Raw genomic sequence first — 16,141 nt, forward strand, 5'->3', positions numbered from 1 at the left:
ACAGGCATACGATTATCAAACGATCACCGCATCATATCCATTATTCGGTTTGCAATTTTACAATAATTCTCGCTAAACGTCGTTCTCATGACATCGTTTCACATTGTGATCACATAAACTTTTGCAAATCACGGGCTGTCTACTTGCCGAGAATGAGCGATTTTTGCACAGGATTTCAGTCTGACAATTTTTATACACAACTTTTACCACTTTCCTCCCTTTCTTTATCTTTATCATTTCGTGATGCATGACTAAAACATTTTATTTAAGTATCTTCAAGGCATGACGATGTACACCTGTTCAATGGTTGTATTTCAGGCTCAGAATGTCGGCGATTGTCAACACAGATTACAACATTTTATTTAATAACACTTGTTCGATAGTTTTAATTATTAATTAGACATCGGTATATAATATATATGATTCTTTAATATATATATTTCGTGAAGAATATTTCTTGCGAATAATTATTTATCTTATTTATCTGCTTTCTGAAAATTTGTAATCGGTAACCTGCTAAGATTCTTTTTTCTTTTTTTTTCTTTTTTTTTTTCTTATATGCTTACTCTTTCTTTACATATATGATGATGTTAGCAATAGTAATGTACAGAGGCCCTTAAATAACATTTCCCCGAGAAAAGTGTATATTTCCGTGTAAACGTTGGAACAGTATCTGTCTTCTTTGACCGAAAAATATTTTTCGCATTATAATGTTCAAATTTACTTGAAGAAGGAAAAAGCCAATTCTTAAGTTCTTTTATGTTAATGAAGGATTTCATCCTATTGGATTAGACAGATTATTTCCTGTATTAGCTGCAAGTGTCCTTTCTGTCTTTCTTCCTTCATCTCTTTTAATCTCTTTTTCTTTTATACAACAATAATATCATACCTATTATATAATATTTATAGTGACAATATAAATATTATAGCATTGGTATACATTATCTTACAACTTGTATTAAAGTTATAATAAATCTAAATCTAAATCTGACGCATGAGTCTTTTTCTTCCTTTCTTCTTTTTCTTTTTTCTCTCTTTTTGACGGTACTATCCTGTAAGAAATCAAATGTTCCCTATCGATGTTTAACCCTACTATAATCTTACTCGTTAACGCGTTTTTATGCAAAGCCTTTAAAAGCAAGAGAGTAGAATACAGTCTATCAATGTTGCTGCGGCATTGTTAGATCGCGTGCAAGGAAACAAATTTTTTCATTTAAGCACGATATATAATTTTTCGGCAATACAATGTCAGACTGTACATCGACGTTGTTCTTTTTCTTCTTTTTTGCCATTTGCGTTCACTTTTCATTTTTAAAACAAATACAGCAAATTTTCATGTCTGATAAAAATATTTTACATTTTGACATTGTAGGTCGGTCATCCCATAAATAATGCGATTTTTCTGACAATTAAGTTTAAAGCGTTGGAAGTTGTCGTTACGTGGTTAGGAATTTTATGAAAAGAGGATAGAAAAGTTCAAGTAGAAAGATATCTACTACGCCAACAATTATATAATAGAAATAAAAGAGAGTATATTACTGATTGACCAAGTATATTGGCAGAAAATTACATTATTTACGGGGTGTGTTAATATAATTGTTTGCGATGCTAATCGACTTTTCTTCAAGTTTTCTGAGATGTACGTACGGAAAGCAATACAAAACACTTTACGTGTATAAAAAGCCAGTGTTTATGTTTATTCGTGTTGTTCTTGTACGGTTAATAGAGGATACCGCAGACAGTGAACGTTTTATCGTCGATTCGTAATTCGGTTTGTATCGCTGAACAAAATGAAATTCAGTCTCGATTGCTTTAAATACAGCAATATATACTTGGAAATATCATCGCCAAAATGAACTTACGAATTCTTCGAAGAAGCATGAATGCCATAAATATATAAATGACATTTTTTTTACACCTTAGAACGATGTAACATTGCACAATTTGTTACGTATAAGTAATAAATATTCCTAGATTTAAAGACATCTTTATATCTTCTCTCGCGCTAAAAATGAATCGTGTTGAAAGTCACGGATCCCTTTATTACCTTTTCATAAGGGATATTCATGTTAGATTATCTTGGAAAAAATTAATAAACAGTTTCCACGAAACGACCATGTTAAGAAGGAAAGAAAGAAGAAAAAAAAAGAAAATTTGTCCGTGTTTTACTATTCTTCTTAAGAACAAACTATCATTTTAAATGAAACATGGGGAAGCGTTCCTCTTTAAAAAGTGAAGAATTTGCAAATAATTATACTCGTTTGTGAAAATAATAACGTTAACCGAATCGTTAACGAGACGATACAACCGACTGCACTTTCTGAAGTTTCACGGTAGCTATTCTTGCGTACTATGGCCGATTTCAATTTCCTTTATTCTTGAACAGGACATTATACAGATTACAGACAAGTTGGAAAATTTTGTAGTGAAGTGAAAATAGGAAATTTCGTTTGTTAAATATTCAACGCTGTTGTCAATAAGCTATTCATATTTCTAGAAAAATGATATCGTTTATTCACGTAATTCTTTCGAAACTATTATGGATACCATAATTCGTTAAATGATCAAAAGAAGAAAAAGGAATGGCAACCAACTGTTGTTCGCGCTGATTCGTTATTCCTTTAGTGTTAAATACGCGTATATACAATATACATACGTATCTTTTATCTTTTAAAGGATATTCTCGTCAAAGACGTGTGTATATCTTTTCAAAAGCTCGCCGCCACGTAAATACATGTCCGTCGCAAATGTTACACTGCAAATTCTGTCTTACTTTCTTCTTATACTAACGTCTCATATCGTCCATATCGTTCTTCAGGAAATGTAACATATTTGTAACACAAAATGTGGCCATACTGGCAAATTTGGTCCAACACGTACGTGGTTCTCGTATAAGGGCATCGGATTTAAAATCTGCCAATCGCGTCCAGATCGTTTGCATACTCTTTGTTCATATATTTACAGTTCGCGAGTCTTATGTATACCTTTTAGTATACACGATCCTATTGAGAATTGAAAGAAAGAATTTCTTGTATAAAAATTAATTAGAAATATGAAACATAAAATATTGTGGAATTTTGTTCGATTTAAATTTACATTTTGAAACAACTCGTGTAAGATGTACAAAAGGTAAGTTTGGAAAATACCATAGCGGAATTCTACATCTTTGGAACGGTAGAGATTCGAAAAAAAATTCCTACAGAATTGAACTTAACGTTGAAGTTCAAGATTAAATTTTTTCTATTCCATCGTATTCTACTCGTCACGAGGATCGAACGCCTCAAGGGAACCACGAGTCGCACTCGGTTGTTCTCTTGGAGAAGATTATTAAAGTTTTATTATTAATTCCATATATGTACGCGTGTATGTATATATGTACGTGTACCGAAAATCGTTGTACAAGCCGAGAGGCGGAGATTCGGCATGCAAAGGTAAGTCGAAAATGTAGAATGGTGATTGTTGAAAACCAACTATGAAATTTCATCGTGTGCAGTTGAAAAGCAACGAGAATGAAATAGATGCAGCTTCATAACTGATTTTCTCGAAAACGAAGCCTTGTATCAAAAATTATCACTTTACGCGTGATACTCTGTATTCGGTACATCCTATATAAAACTGATATTACTCATAATATATTTGCATTTTGCGATCAGGCAAATAGCGTGCTATTGACGAAGCCGCTGTCAATTATTCTCTGGCGCGTGAAACAACAGATCGACAATCGGCAAAGAATAATGAAAGATCACCGCGGTTCAGAAGTTCCAGGTCGTCGTGATTTCTTACGATTGGATCAATTCAGTTCAGATGAGCGGATTATATCCGTTGAACAATGAATTAAAATATCGAATTGAATATCGTCTAGAACCAACGCGTAATCTTAGGGAGAAACTTGGCCGAAATGTAGAAACGCGAGTCCTGGGCTGTTCGAACAACGTGTTAAAGTGATGGCCATACGAAAGTTAGCACGGCTATTATGCAGATTCGAAAAGGAAGAAAGAAAGAAAAATATCTACGTGTAACGGTAGATGCCATTTATCATGTATTTGGCTATGAAACGTAAATATATTATAAATAAGATCAGTTTTATATATATATATATATATATACATTTTATATATATACATATTGATGCTCGTTGATTGTTAAAACGTTTGATCCTCGTGATGAGTAGAATATGATGCAACAACAAAATTTGACTTTGAATTTCAAGCTCAAAGTGACTTTTGCACGAACTTTTTTTTTAGAAATCTTCGCCGATCCAAACGTGTGGAATCCCCCTATGATGGCTTTTACACTTACTTTTTACACACTCTTTACATAACAAGCGCATTTTATTTTCTTTATTCTTCTGTAAATTAATGAAATAGATACAAATGGTAAATTGATAATAGTATTCGTTGTCGATTCTTGCAATTTTCAAATACTACTTAGTATTGTTAAATATAGGAATTGATCAACTTTAAGTATAATTAAGATTTAAAACACCATATGTATAAATATGCATAAATATGCATAATGCAACTGTTGCTTATAATTGATGTAATATAACTTATTTAAAATTTGTTATTTTTTTTTTTACTTAGAATTATTTAACATTTCTTTCATAATTTCAATCATAAATCATAAATTTGAATGCATTCTTGAAACTTATAAAATTGCTATTTTCATTTTTAGCATTCACTTATGTATTTTCATTTTCCTCTTTTATACAATTTCCAAGAGTAATTAGGTGCTAAAAGATGTAAATTGATAATTACTTAAAAATTGATAAAAGATATAATTTGATCTATTGTAGCAGAAAAATATTTATTTACCAATATTTTCTGCATATTCGAAAAATGTGAGAATATTTTTAATTTAAAACTAAGAAATGAAAAGAGAGAGAGAGAGAGAGAGAGAGAGAGAGAGATCAATTCAGAGAGAAAATCAATTACACATATAATTATACATATATTAAATATGTTACAGAATTTCATTCGTGCGATTTTATGATTTTGAAAATGCAATATTTATATCTCGAGTATCATAATGTATAATTTATAATATGGTGCTGATAACGTTATTTTTTCGTTAAGATATTTTTAAGAAGATAGCTTAGTTCCTGTATTTCGCCGATTAGAATTGAAAATTAATTTTTAAACATGCGGTCGTATCGAAAGTACTAAGAAGAATATTTTTAGAATTTTATATGTCTGCTATTTGCAAACGGCAATGCGCAGATTCGGACAGATTTTAATGCCTCAGCCAATTGTTCCTATAATGTGTTTTATATATATGTATATATGCATATGTACATATGCATATGTATCGTGTATATGTTTGCACTTGCAAATTGTCAAATATTTCACTATGTCTTTAATATTTTCTCCTTTTTTTGTTTTTTTTTTTCATATGATTACATTTTATTACCTACGCACGTACATGGTATGTATTTTCCTCAGTACAGTGCATCGATGCTGTACATAACAAAGATTCATGGTATGCTTTCTACACAGAGCCATTTTCATTGCTTCTATGTGTATCATTTATTATTTTTCCTATGTTCGGTATTCTGTTTCATAACGTTATTCCGTGACTGATATTATATACCATATAACAGATTTAAAAATATTTCAGAATTAAACAAGGAATAATAGAATGACTATAATAGATGAATAGCAACTTAGAACATAATAAAAATACATTATTACAAGTAATGAGAATAATAAAAAAAGAGAGGAAAACAAAATGAGGAAGTAGGTACATAGGATTTGTTCAAGTGCGTTCATTTTACACAATGTTAGAGAAAGGATTCAGAGGGAGGAATTGGGAAGATAGATATAATGTGGTGAAGAAAATGCCAGTAGAGTAGCCGCCACTTTACTTTACTTCTGTTTTCCTAAATCACAGTCACATGTATGGCTGCTAAATCACGGAACATATTTCGTCACCAATATTTTTTAACAAAAAAAGAGAGAAAAGAAGGAAAGGGGAAGAAAATATGAAAAGTAACTTCAAAATCTTATCAATACTGGAAAGATAGTTCACTAGTTTACACAAGTACAAAATATAATATTTCATTTAAATTCTTTGAAAGGGGCAAGTACTTAGAGACACTCAATCTCTGTTAACGTCCATTCCTGTATACAAGAAGAAGCTATTCAAAAAACAATGTGATCATTCCAGAAAAAGCCAGATATATTAAAATGTTCCTTCTTTTTTTAAATATCCGTAACGTGAGAAATATTTTATCACTTTCATTTATGTAAATTATAAATTAGATTACATGATTCATATAAAATATCGTGATAACCACAACTTTTAAAACAAAGATATTTAAAAAAAAAAAAAAGATAAAGCTATTATACCTAAAATATTCCTTTTGATTAAATAATGTAGTATTTATAAAACGAACGTTAAAAGATATTGAATTTGAGATAATTTGTGCTATTATAAACGATTTTAAAATTTTTCTCTGAGTACTAATTCTGATAAAAGTGACGCGGTAAATAAGAAGAGTAACATTGTCTAAAAGATGTGATATGAACACGGAATATATGATTTCTAATAAAGCTGTCTAATAAATGTGTAAATATCATCGCTAAATTACATTTTTTACATAATAAATATACTTTTAAGTAGATAGAGATAGAGATAGAGATAGAGATAGATAGATAGGGAGAGAGAGAGAGAGAGAGAGAGAGAGAGAAAGAGAGAAAAAGAGAAAGACAGACAGACAGACAGAGACAGACAGACAGAGAGAAGAAACTTCATATTAAAAAGAAATCAAAACTTTTTCAAAGTATTGTTCACAGGAGTGACCAATGCAGATTTCAAGTGTCTCTTCTCTTCGGTAATCGCTTGCCACCAGTGTGTTTAACGCTCTATAAAAAAAACAATAATCAAGAAATGGTAAGAGAGTAATGTAATTTCGTGCGCGCGCACGGGCGCGTGTGTGTACACAAATAATAATATCCTAACACTTTAGGAAAGGGTTAACTTTGGAGGAGGGTTGGGGGACCATTCCGTGTGCAACAGTTCATATCTGAAGGCCCACAATCTATAAATCTTTTCTTTTTTTGTTTTATCCTAATCCTGCCTGCGTTTTCATTATAATTATTATTCTACAAATTACAATGCTCTACTCTACCGTTTCGGATGTATCCTAATTTTTATATAATATATATATATTCAGTATATTGTATATTTTTCCTATTTACAAAATATGTAGAATAGACATTGTTCCTATCCTAACTACAATATGCGTGCCGTGGCGCGAGACTTTTAAACCTTTCAAGGTGCGCTTTTTTTTATAAACATATCACTAATTACATAATCTATTTTACAGCCAAATTCAACAATTTCTGTTGAAATTCAACGCGTTTCCACTAAAGATATGAATATTTCTCTATAACGTAAAAATACATTTGACCGATAAAATGCGCTAAAATAAACGAAATATGTATATATATATATAATTTTCATAATGAACAACGATTTCTGTTAAAAGCGTAGTAACAAAATTTGAATTGCAACAACATATTCAATAAACCTCCTCGACAACTTTTTTCTTAGCTTGGTGCTTGATATTAGTATCAAAATTTTATTTATTTGCAATTATATTTTCCATTAGATCACATACGCATTTAATTAGAGCATGCTAAAGATAAAAGCAAATAACTTGTCATGGCCAAAAAAAAAAAAGAAAAAAAAAAAAAAAGAAAAAAAAACAGAAAAAAAATACGGCCTTCATAAAACCGCTTACATCTAAATTGGCCAAAAGGAAAAAAGAGAAAAGAAGTAAAGAAAAAAGCAGATTGACTTTAAAATGCTTATAAAACGTAAATCAAACGCGTTGAATTTGAGCAGAGTTCTAAAAACAGTAGATAAGTACTTTCGAGAATATTGTAAACATATTACATATTACCTATCAAATGGGGTCTAACAATTAATTCTTTATTATTAAGGGACTTCTTATTACGCATGCATTCCCTTGTTTGTCGCCGCACAATGGCACGATTTTTATCTCCATTATAATAATCTATGAATCACCAAAAGAATGCTTCCGTCTTAAAATTGTCAGACACAGCATCATAGATACTTTAAACTCTCCAGATATCTTCCACTCCAAGTCATGCCATAGTATTTACAAGTAAAATAAACATATCTGCAGACTGCATTACATAAATTTTGTGCAATGTTTATCGCAGTTCTTTCTTTCTTCTATAGTTTTCTTTTTCATCTATATCATATATAAAGTATAACTAAAGTATATAAACTCTGATTTCATCTTATAATGCTTCATTAATTCTAATACTCTCTGATTACGTTTTTCTCTTCCTCTTTCTCACAAAAACACCCACACACATCCTACACTCACGCGAAACTTCATTTTCTATATCATGCATACTCCTTTTTTTCTTTCTACTTGGATCTCATAGTATTTTTAACAATGTTTAACAATGGCTTAGGCCTTCCATAATCCTTGCAAGGTGTTTCGATGTACAAATATCGGTCATGTACGTTTGGTACTGTACAACTATGAGTTGTGATTTTATAATGTAGTAAAATAATTTCTTCACTTCTATATTACCATTTCATAAATCATCTTTAGATTTAGAATACAGAAGAGTATTGTCTTTTCTTCTGATAGAAGAAAGCTCTTTTTTTCGAATTACATATTTCGAAACAGTTATTTTATGTGATTCTATTATTCCTTCCTCGTTTCATTATTAAACAGGATAATATGATTAAGCCTGTAAGTTGAGCTTTTAACTTTCTAGTGAACGTTATATCGTTGCTAAAATACAGTAGATTCTTAATCACACCAACATTTTACATGTTATTATTCCAATGGAACACAGATATTCGAACACGCATTTAAGTCAACATTAGTAATCTTGAGAAACATTCGACTCAATATTTCTTCAGTTTTATATACAATAAGATTTTACTGATATGTGTACATCAAACTCACCTTGATATGCCTGTCTAAGTTACCTGCACCAGGTTACATCAAAGTTCGAATTGCACTAAAGCCTTGCAGCACTTTACAACTCGCTAAAACTTGTACATCAACAATTTTTTCGATAAAAACTTTCCTTCTTTCAATGAATAATGATGTACTCATGCTGTGGAGTAAGTGGATGCATAGTATCACAGTTGGCACGTGGGCGCTAGCTACCACTACTGCTTACAGGCAGTATATGTGGAGCTCCCATCGACGTAGGGGGAGCAGTCAATGGTCCTATGGAAATGTTTGTAAATTTTATAACATACATCATCTCTTACAATTATTATATTCAGGAATAAAAAAAATATGAAATAATTACCAGTTATGTTAGGTGAAGGTTCAGAGACAGGTAGTGGACTCACTAGACTGTTAGCACTCATAGGTGTTGAGTTAGCTTTTAATTTTTGCCTGACCTCTCTAATCTTTAATTGCAAACTTGTCTTATTAGGAAATATATCTGAATGTTTTGCTTGAAAAGTTGTAGTAGCTTGCGTTGAAGGAAAGTAACCGTGTTCTTGAAATAATTGCATTACAAGGTGTCGACGTTGCTCTAGTACTTTCCTATGACCCCGGTCATTTTCGCTCCTGCCAATTCCTACAGAGTTTCCAGCACCTCCTCCAGGCGTTTTTGGTGTCCTAGGAGAGCTAGCATCAACATCTCCCACTAGATCAGTGTTAGTTCTATATGCATCAACATTAAAATCTGGACCAAAGAACGTGTTTCCTGTCAATTTGACACTGGAAGTTGATTTTGGAGTAGCAGATATTGACGTATCTGATTCGATGTCGTCCTCATTCACTATTTCAAAAGATACTTTTATTAAAGTAACAATAAAAATTTGAAAGACAAAAATATTCTTTTGTAGTGTCACATTATGGTATCATATTAATAAAATAATTACTTGTGGGCCTATGAGGTGCTTGTGCAGATTTTTTTCGATAACTTTGTATTTGCATTGACGACTGTAAATTTGAAGCATGTAAGCCAGACGTTACTACTGAACCATGACCACAGGAACCCGCGGTATTGATACTGATTGCACTTGGACTTTGTATATCTTCTGGTTTAAATTCTGGTAAGGACGAGAATTTTTCTTGGAAATTCACTTGCTCGAGAACTCTGTAATCAATCATATTTTCTCATATTTACTTGTCATAGATGTAAACAAGTGACACAGTTATAAAAAAATTCAAGCAACTGTTAATTTGACATACCGGTCCATTCCATCTTCAACATTTTTCTTGAAGAAAGAACCTTTTTTAGTAGATGGTGACGGGGAAGCATGAGATTCTGAGAAATTTTGTTGTTGCTGTATTTGCTCTGTCGCTTGAGATGTGTTCGTTTGTGGACGATTGTCACAATGTTGAGACACCAGAGGCCCATGGTCTCCTGCAGTTGATGTGGGAGGCATTGCTATGAAGGAACAGAACACAAAATATACAAAAACTCTATCTTTAAAACTTGCAAATTCAGTTTCATTATTAAAAAGAATTGATGTTTATACCATCATTTAAATAGATTATTGTTACGGTAGAAATATTATGGGAGCGATAAAATTGTACCCATTGATTGTCTCCTTTGTAACGGTGCTCGGCCAAGCTGTGCCGGAGTTGGAGCAAGCATAAAAGGACCCTTACTTGGGCCTATATCATTAAGCTGTGTTTCATCCATGGAATATGATTTATTTGTGGAAATTTCAGTACTACCATGGTTACTGAGTGGTGTATGGGGAGTATGTGGAGTAGATGGCTGTTTATGTTTATCATTCGTAGCAGGCAGAAGAATATTCACGGTATCTTTTCTTTCCTGATCAGACTTTACATTGGTTACTGAAAAGGAATAGAAGAAACCTTTAATAGTTCCCATTCGAAATACACATGTTGTTATTGGTATATATATTATAAACCCCATATTGAAAACAATCTATGTATATTAAAGAAAGGTTTTCGAAAATTATTAAAGAAATCAATGATAACATACCATAAAACTGGGCATGATTATTCCCTACTTGATTTTCACTTTTTTCTGATTCTGCAAGACGTGTTATTGAATGACCAATTCCTCGATAAGTCGATGTAGTAGAAGTTGTTGAAACCGAGTATGGTTTGCTCACTATGACACTTTGGGTTTCCATCTTATTACCAGAAACTAAACCTTGTGAGGATATGTTGCGATTGCCAGCGTCTACAATTAACAACATGCATTTACTTTATATCCTTTTTGTAATTTTAGAATCAGTGTGATTTCAAATTAAAGATATTTTCAAGAAAAACTGGTCAAAAAATGATATGAAAATGTTATAAACATAGTTTTGTTGTATAATTTTATATATATATATATAGACTATACGAATATTAGATCAATTTTGAAGTAGTTACATTCTATAGAAACTTACCAGAGATTGGTATATTGAATCCACAGTACATCCGGGGATGAGGTGATGTTGGACCAAGATACTGCGATCCCTGCTGCGGTTTGGAAACAGCCACCAAATCGTTATCGAGCAATGTTAGAGTGAACGATGGTTGATAAGGGACAGCTGAAGTAAGGGGGCGAAGAATAGTGCCTAAAGACTGCAACGGCTGCTGTTGTTTAAACAGAGCCATCATAGGTTTCGATCCAATCTGTCAGTATTGTTAAACTTTTGTAGTTCAATCTTTGAGTTTATTCGCATGTGTTTACATAGAACTCTTTGAGAAATCCAAGAGTTCGCTGCTCCCTCAATTCAGGTTTTAACATTGGAGAGAAAAAAAAAAAAAAATAGAAAATAGAAAGAAAGAAAAAGAAAAATAATAAGGCAGCAAGGTAAGTAGGCACGTGCGAATAGCACTCGAATTATACTTAAACATTATAGTAACTATTCATACCTTGTATTCAGACAGTTCATAAAGTAAACATTTTCAAGATAATGAATAAGTAATCGTTTGAATGTAGAAAACATAATTATGCTTGTATTAAAAGTATTATTTGTAACTATTAGTGTTAACCATTAAAACAAGCTTTTCAGTTACCACTCATCCTTCATTCAAAAGATGAGCATGAAATGTTTTAAGTATTCACACATGCCTGGACAAAAAGGAGCATTTTACAGAGGATTTCAAGGAAACAAAACATTTTACATGTCATTAAATTCAGTTACGTTCATATATAGGTTCACTTCGTCTGGACTATTTTAGGTATGTATGTTACTATCATAAACTTTCAATAATTTATCTCCAATACTTACGGAATGTAATACCGGAGCAGCCGTAAATTTAGGCATATTTCTTCCATTCTCATGAATGCTTGCTACCAAATTGCTCATACTATATTGGGTACTATACTGTTGTTCATTTTTCACTGGTTCTGGTTTAACAACTTTTGGAGATATTGGCATGGTAATAAAAGCCCCACCAGTAGGTTGAAAACCTGATACTCCAGTCGGATTGACGGGACTATGATAAGGATATGTGCTGGATAGAACCGAAACGCTTCCTCCTTTATCCATAGAAGTATGATGATACTTTGTTGTTGTCTCAATACCTGTTGAAGGTATTCGTGCTAGACAAACGGAGAAATTGGTTTTATCATACTATACTACATAACTAATGCATTATGTTTTTTATTTCATTAGATATGAAAGCGAACCTTTTATCGGTTTAGGTCTACAGGTTACTTCTTGTTTAACATTCATTGCTTCCCTCTTCTGACCGCTTACAGGTGAAAATCGTGATTGTGTGTAACATTTTTTTTCAGCATCGTCATCTTGTACGTCATTATCGCTATCTGTTAGTTTATCTTTGCACTTTAAATCTATTTCAGGTTGTGGATCTTCGCAGATTACCATTTGATCTTCGTCTGATGCATTACCATCTTCCTCCTGTTTTAAATCAGGTTCTGTATTTTCAAGTGGCAGAGGCATTTCCATTATCCTATGAGTATGTGACTGATTGATAACCTAAATATGAATGAAATTGTTTAATTCTATAAAATGCAAAATAAAATATTAAAATTGTAAGTGATTTAAATAAAATTTACATCGATCGTGGGAGCTTCATTGTATACAGTAGTAACGGGAACAGTAATTTCGTCTGTAGCTCTTGGCGTTAATGGTACATCGTCTGCCGGTGGTCCCGTGTCTGTTTCTTCCCCAGTACTGTTCAATTTCCCTCGGGATTCGCTACCTTTGAAACTTGTCGTTGAAGATTTCCGTCTATCTTTGCTACACCATTTCCAATCTGGGTGCGCTTTAAAATGTGCTTCTTTCACCTCCGATGCAAGATCATGATATTTTTGTTTTTCTTCTGGACCTAAGGCATACCACCACTCTCCCAATATCTTGGACACAGTACGATTATCTTGGTTCGGATGTCTTTGATGCACCACTGCACGATGTCGTTTAGAAAAAATCATAAATGCGTTCATCGGTCGGCGTATTCTGTCTTTAGTCTGTAAAATTATATTATGAATGAGATATGCTTATGTGTTTGGCTAACCATTACATTATATTGGAATAAATTTAAGACATGGTATTACTTGCAGATAAAAATAATAACATATTCACCATCTGCTTATTTGAAGTATAGTACTTACTTTAAGTGGACTCTGAGGCTCTTTAGAATGCAATGCACTAAGGGACTGACTGCGTCTCTTATTAGCATTAGCTTCAACTTCTACGGGAGTTGTCGGTTCTGTTTCAAAAACATCGTCATCTTCTTCTTCAGCGGGAGTTATAGGATCCGGACCCGGTCCAGATCCATCTTCACCAGGCGTACTCATGCCAATTGGAATTGGAGGCGCACTCAAAGGTGGACTTAATGCAGATGGTGGAGGACTTACTTCTGACTGATCCAGTACCGTTGTCTGCCAAGGGAAAGCTGTAATGATATTTTCGTGTTAGTCACAATCACTTTGGTTAACCCTTTGCGGACGAGAGTCGGCAAATAGCCGTCCAAGTCTTTTTACCGTTGCGGACGCATGTCGGCATATAGCCGCCCGAATCTGTTCACAGTTCCGGACAGTTATTTTGAAGTGGCTGGCGTACGTCTATTTTTCTGAGCGATAGCCTTATGCGCATTTACGCATGGATATAGTAAACTAAACAGTATTATGTTTTTGATAAAAGAAAATTATAGATCTTTAGAAATCTTATCTTCCGTTTAACGTAAAGTCACAGTGCAGGATGATGGTCGAGTCAGAACGAATTTCAATCTTGCAATGACATTACCAGACGAATCAGCAAGCTTTTTATATATTTTATATATTTTTTATAATACCTTATACACGATGCCTAAAAGATCCAAAAAGAACATGTTCGATAGTGATAGTAGTGATGACGAACATTATTTTGAACCTGACAAGACAGAAGACGACGACAGTGTTTCAGACAGTGAGAACGAACTCCGTCCAACAAGGAATCGTCTCAGATGTTTGAATATTTCTAGTAATAGTGACAATGATGATGAACTAAATATTGATGAAAATAATACAAGCCTCGACAATGAATAACGCAAACGTTCAACGTGTATATTTTCTCAATTGCGCATGCCAATACCTCTCGTCCACAGCAATGCTCGCTCGTCGAGCGGTCCCGTCCGCAAAGAGTTAATAATGATGTGTGAAGAGCAATGAAAATATGTGTTGGTTTATAATAAAAACAATTGTATTAATGAAATTAGCAAAGTAGTTAATATTATCCTTAAGTATAATATAGATTTCAAATGTAACAAAAAGATATCAAATAGCAAAAGAGTATCATACTCTGAATCTTTTGATATTTCAGGATTTAACATAATTTTCTTTTGCATTCAATAAGCAAATGTTATTAGTCACGCTTCGACAATGTAACATTGTTACATTAACATTGTTAAAGTAACATTGAACATAAAATATGATAATGATTTGTATTCTGATTTTAAAAAATGAGGTAAAATACATAGTTAAAACATGAGCAAAAGATTAATAGATAGTACTTGCTGTAAAATATACAATAATACATTTTGCATGTTTCACAAGCATTCCTTTAATAAAATAAGTTGCAGAAACTATAAAATTATTAAAATATATGTTATACATGAATCTACTCTCTTTATAATATCATGATTAAATTCTAGTATATTTCGTTAAACATAAATAAGTATATATATAAACAGTTAAAAGTTAAATTGTACTAGTCATAACGTTATTATATCTATACGTTTTTATGCTAAAAATATAGTATTCTATATTTTTTATTATACTATAATTTTAATTGCTAGTACGCAAACTAAAATAACAAATATCAATATCTGCTTCCAGTAAGTTTATAACTATATAACAATATCCTTATAGTATAGGATTTACCAAGATTTACTAAGCAAAACTTACATTTTTTACTATTTAATGAATGTTAGAGGGCACGCGTAATCTTATGCACCATTGATAACGTATGTACTTCACAACAAATGTAAGATTAGTCACACGTTTTCTTTGGCAGTTAAAATTCAAACCTTTTTTCCAGTTGCGCACTGCATTGTTCAGTAATGATGGGGGATGGGGCTGGTATGCAGGTGGTACATCATGGTTGCCATCTGTGAAAGTCTTACCGTTTAGTCAAATTCACTGTTATGATATTAATGCAAAATGATAAAATAAAATAATGCGAACGTAAATTTGAGTTCCAGTATCTTATAAGATTGATTCATATGTATAAGGTGTTAATTTTTTGTATTGATAATTGATATCAGGCTTTTTTAGTAAGTTACATAATGAAATTATGCTCGATCAAAATATACAAGTGAAAAATAATTTTTTAACGCAGTTGTTACTGGGTAAGATTTCACGCAAACTACAAGTCATATTGAAAGCTAAACATAAACGTTTAATAAGATGATAATAGATTTTCTAATGTTGATATACTTACACAGAACTCCATTATTTTTAGAATTTTCTTCCCTAGACGATTGTGTTTTAGAAATTTGTACCAAGTGCGCGGGTTGTACAATTACATGCTGGAAGACACTTGTTGGGGTAGGCGGGTTTGAAGCTTCAGTAGTGGTTGTCATCACAACGCTCGTAGGTGGTGGTTGCGCTCTCTGCATATCCATATGAGAAGATGCATGTGTAGCTACTTTACTCGCCTAATGATCGTTATTTAGAATTCGTGATAAAAAAAAGAATTACTAGTAAAA

At 32.4% G+C, this 16,141-nt stretch overlaps 1 protein-coding gene across 4 annotated transcripts in view; it reads right to left on the reverse strand.

Moving 5' to 3' along the window:
• Positions 1-1,266: 1,266 nt before the first annotated feature.
• Positions 1,267-16,141, reverse strand: part of LOC132908169 (putative transcription factor capicua) — a 44,060-nt gene continuing 29,185 nt past the window's right edge. For 2 of the 4 annotated variants that reach the window (XM_060961885.1, XM_060961884.1), the window contains exons 10-22: positions 15,874-16,090; positions 15,461-15,541; positions 13,566-13,849; positions 13,011-13,421; positions 12,621-12,930; positions 12,220-12,533; positions 11,389-11,617; positions 10,974-11,177; positions 10,556-10,822; positions 10,208-10,406; positions 9,895-10,112; positions 9,312-9,791; positions 1,267-9,226 (exon numbers count right to left, since the gene is read on the reverse strand). In XM_060961885.1, the coding sequence (XP_060817868.1) occupies positions 9,156-9,226; positions 9,312-9,791; positions 9,895-10,112; positions 10,208-10,406; positions 10,556-10,822; positions 10,974-11,177; positions 11,389-11,617; positions 12,220-12,533; positions 12,621-12,930; positions 13,011-13,421; positions 13,566-13,849; positions 15,461-15,541; positions 15,874-16,090 (3,285 nt within the window). In that variant the 3' untranslated portion in view covers positions 1,267-9,155. The remainder of the gene's footprint in view (positions 9,227-9,311; positions 9,792-9,894; positions 10,113-10,207; positions 10,407-10,555; positions 10,823-10,973; positions 11,178-11,388; positions 11,618-12,219; positions 12,534-12,620; positions 12,931-13,010; positions 13,422-13,565; positions 13,850-15,460; positions 15,542-15,873; positions 16,091-16,141) is intronic. The other 2 variants (XM_060961886.1, XM_060961887.1) reach the window with 2 other exon arrangements.

Source organism: Bombus pascuorum, chromosome 6, assembly GCF_905332965.1.
Source record: "Bombus pascuorum chromosome 6, iyBomPasc1.1, whole genome shotgun sequence".
In the NCBI taxonomy this organism is placed as follows: domain Eukaryota; kingdom Metazoa; phylum Arthropoda; class Insecta; order Hymenoptera; family Apidae; genus Bombus; species Bombus pascuorum.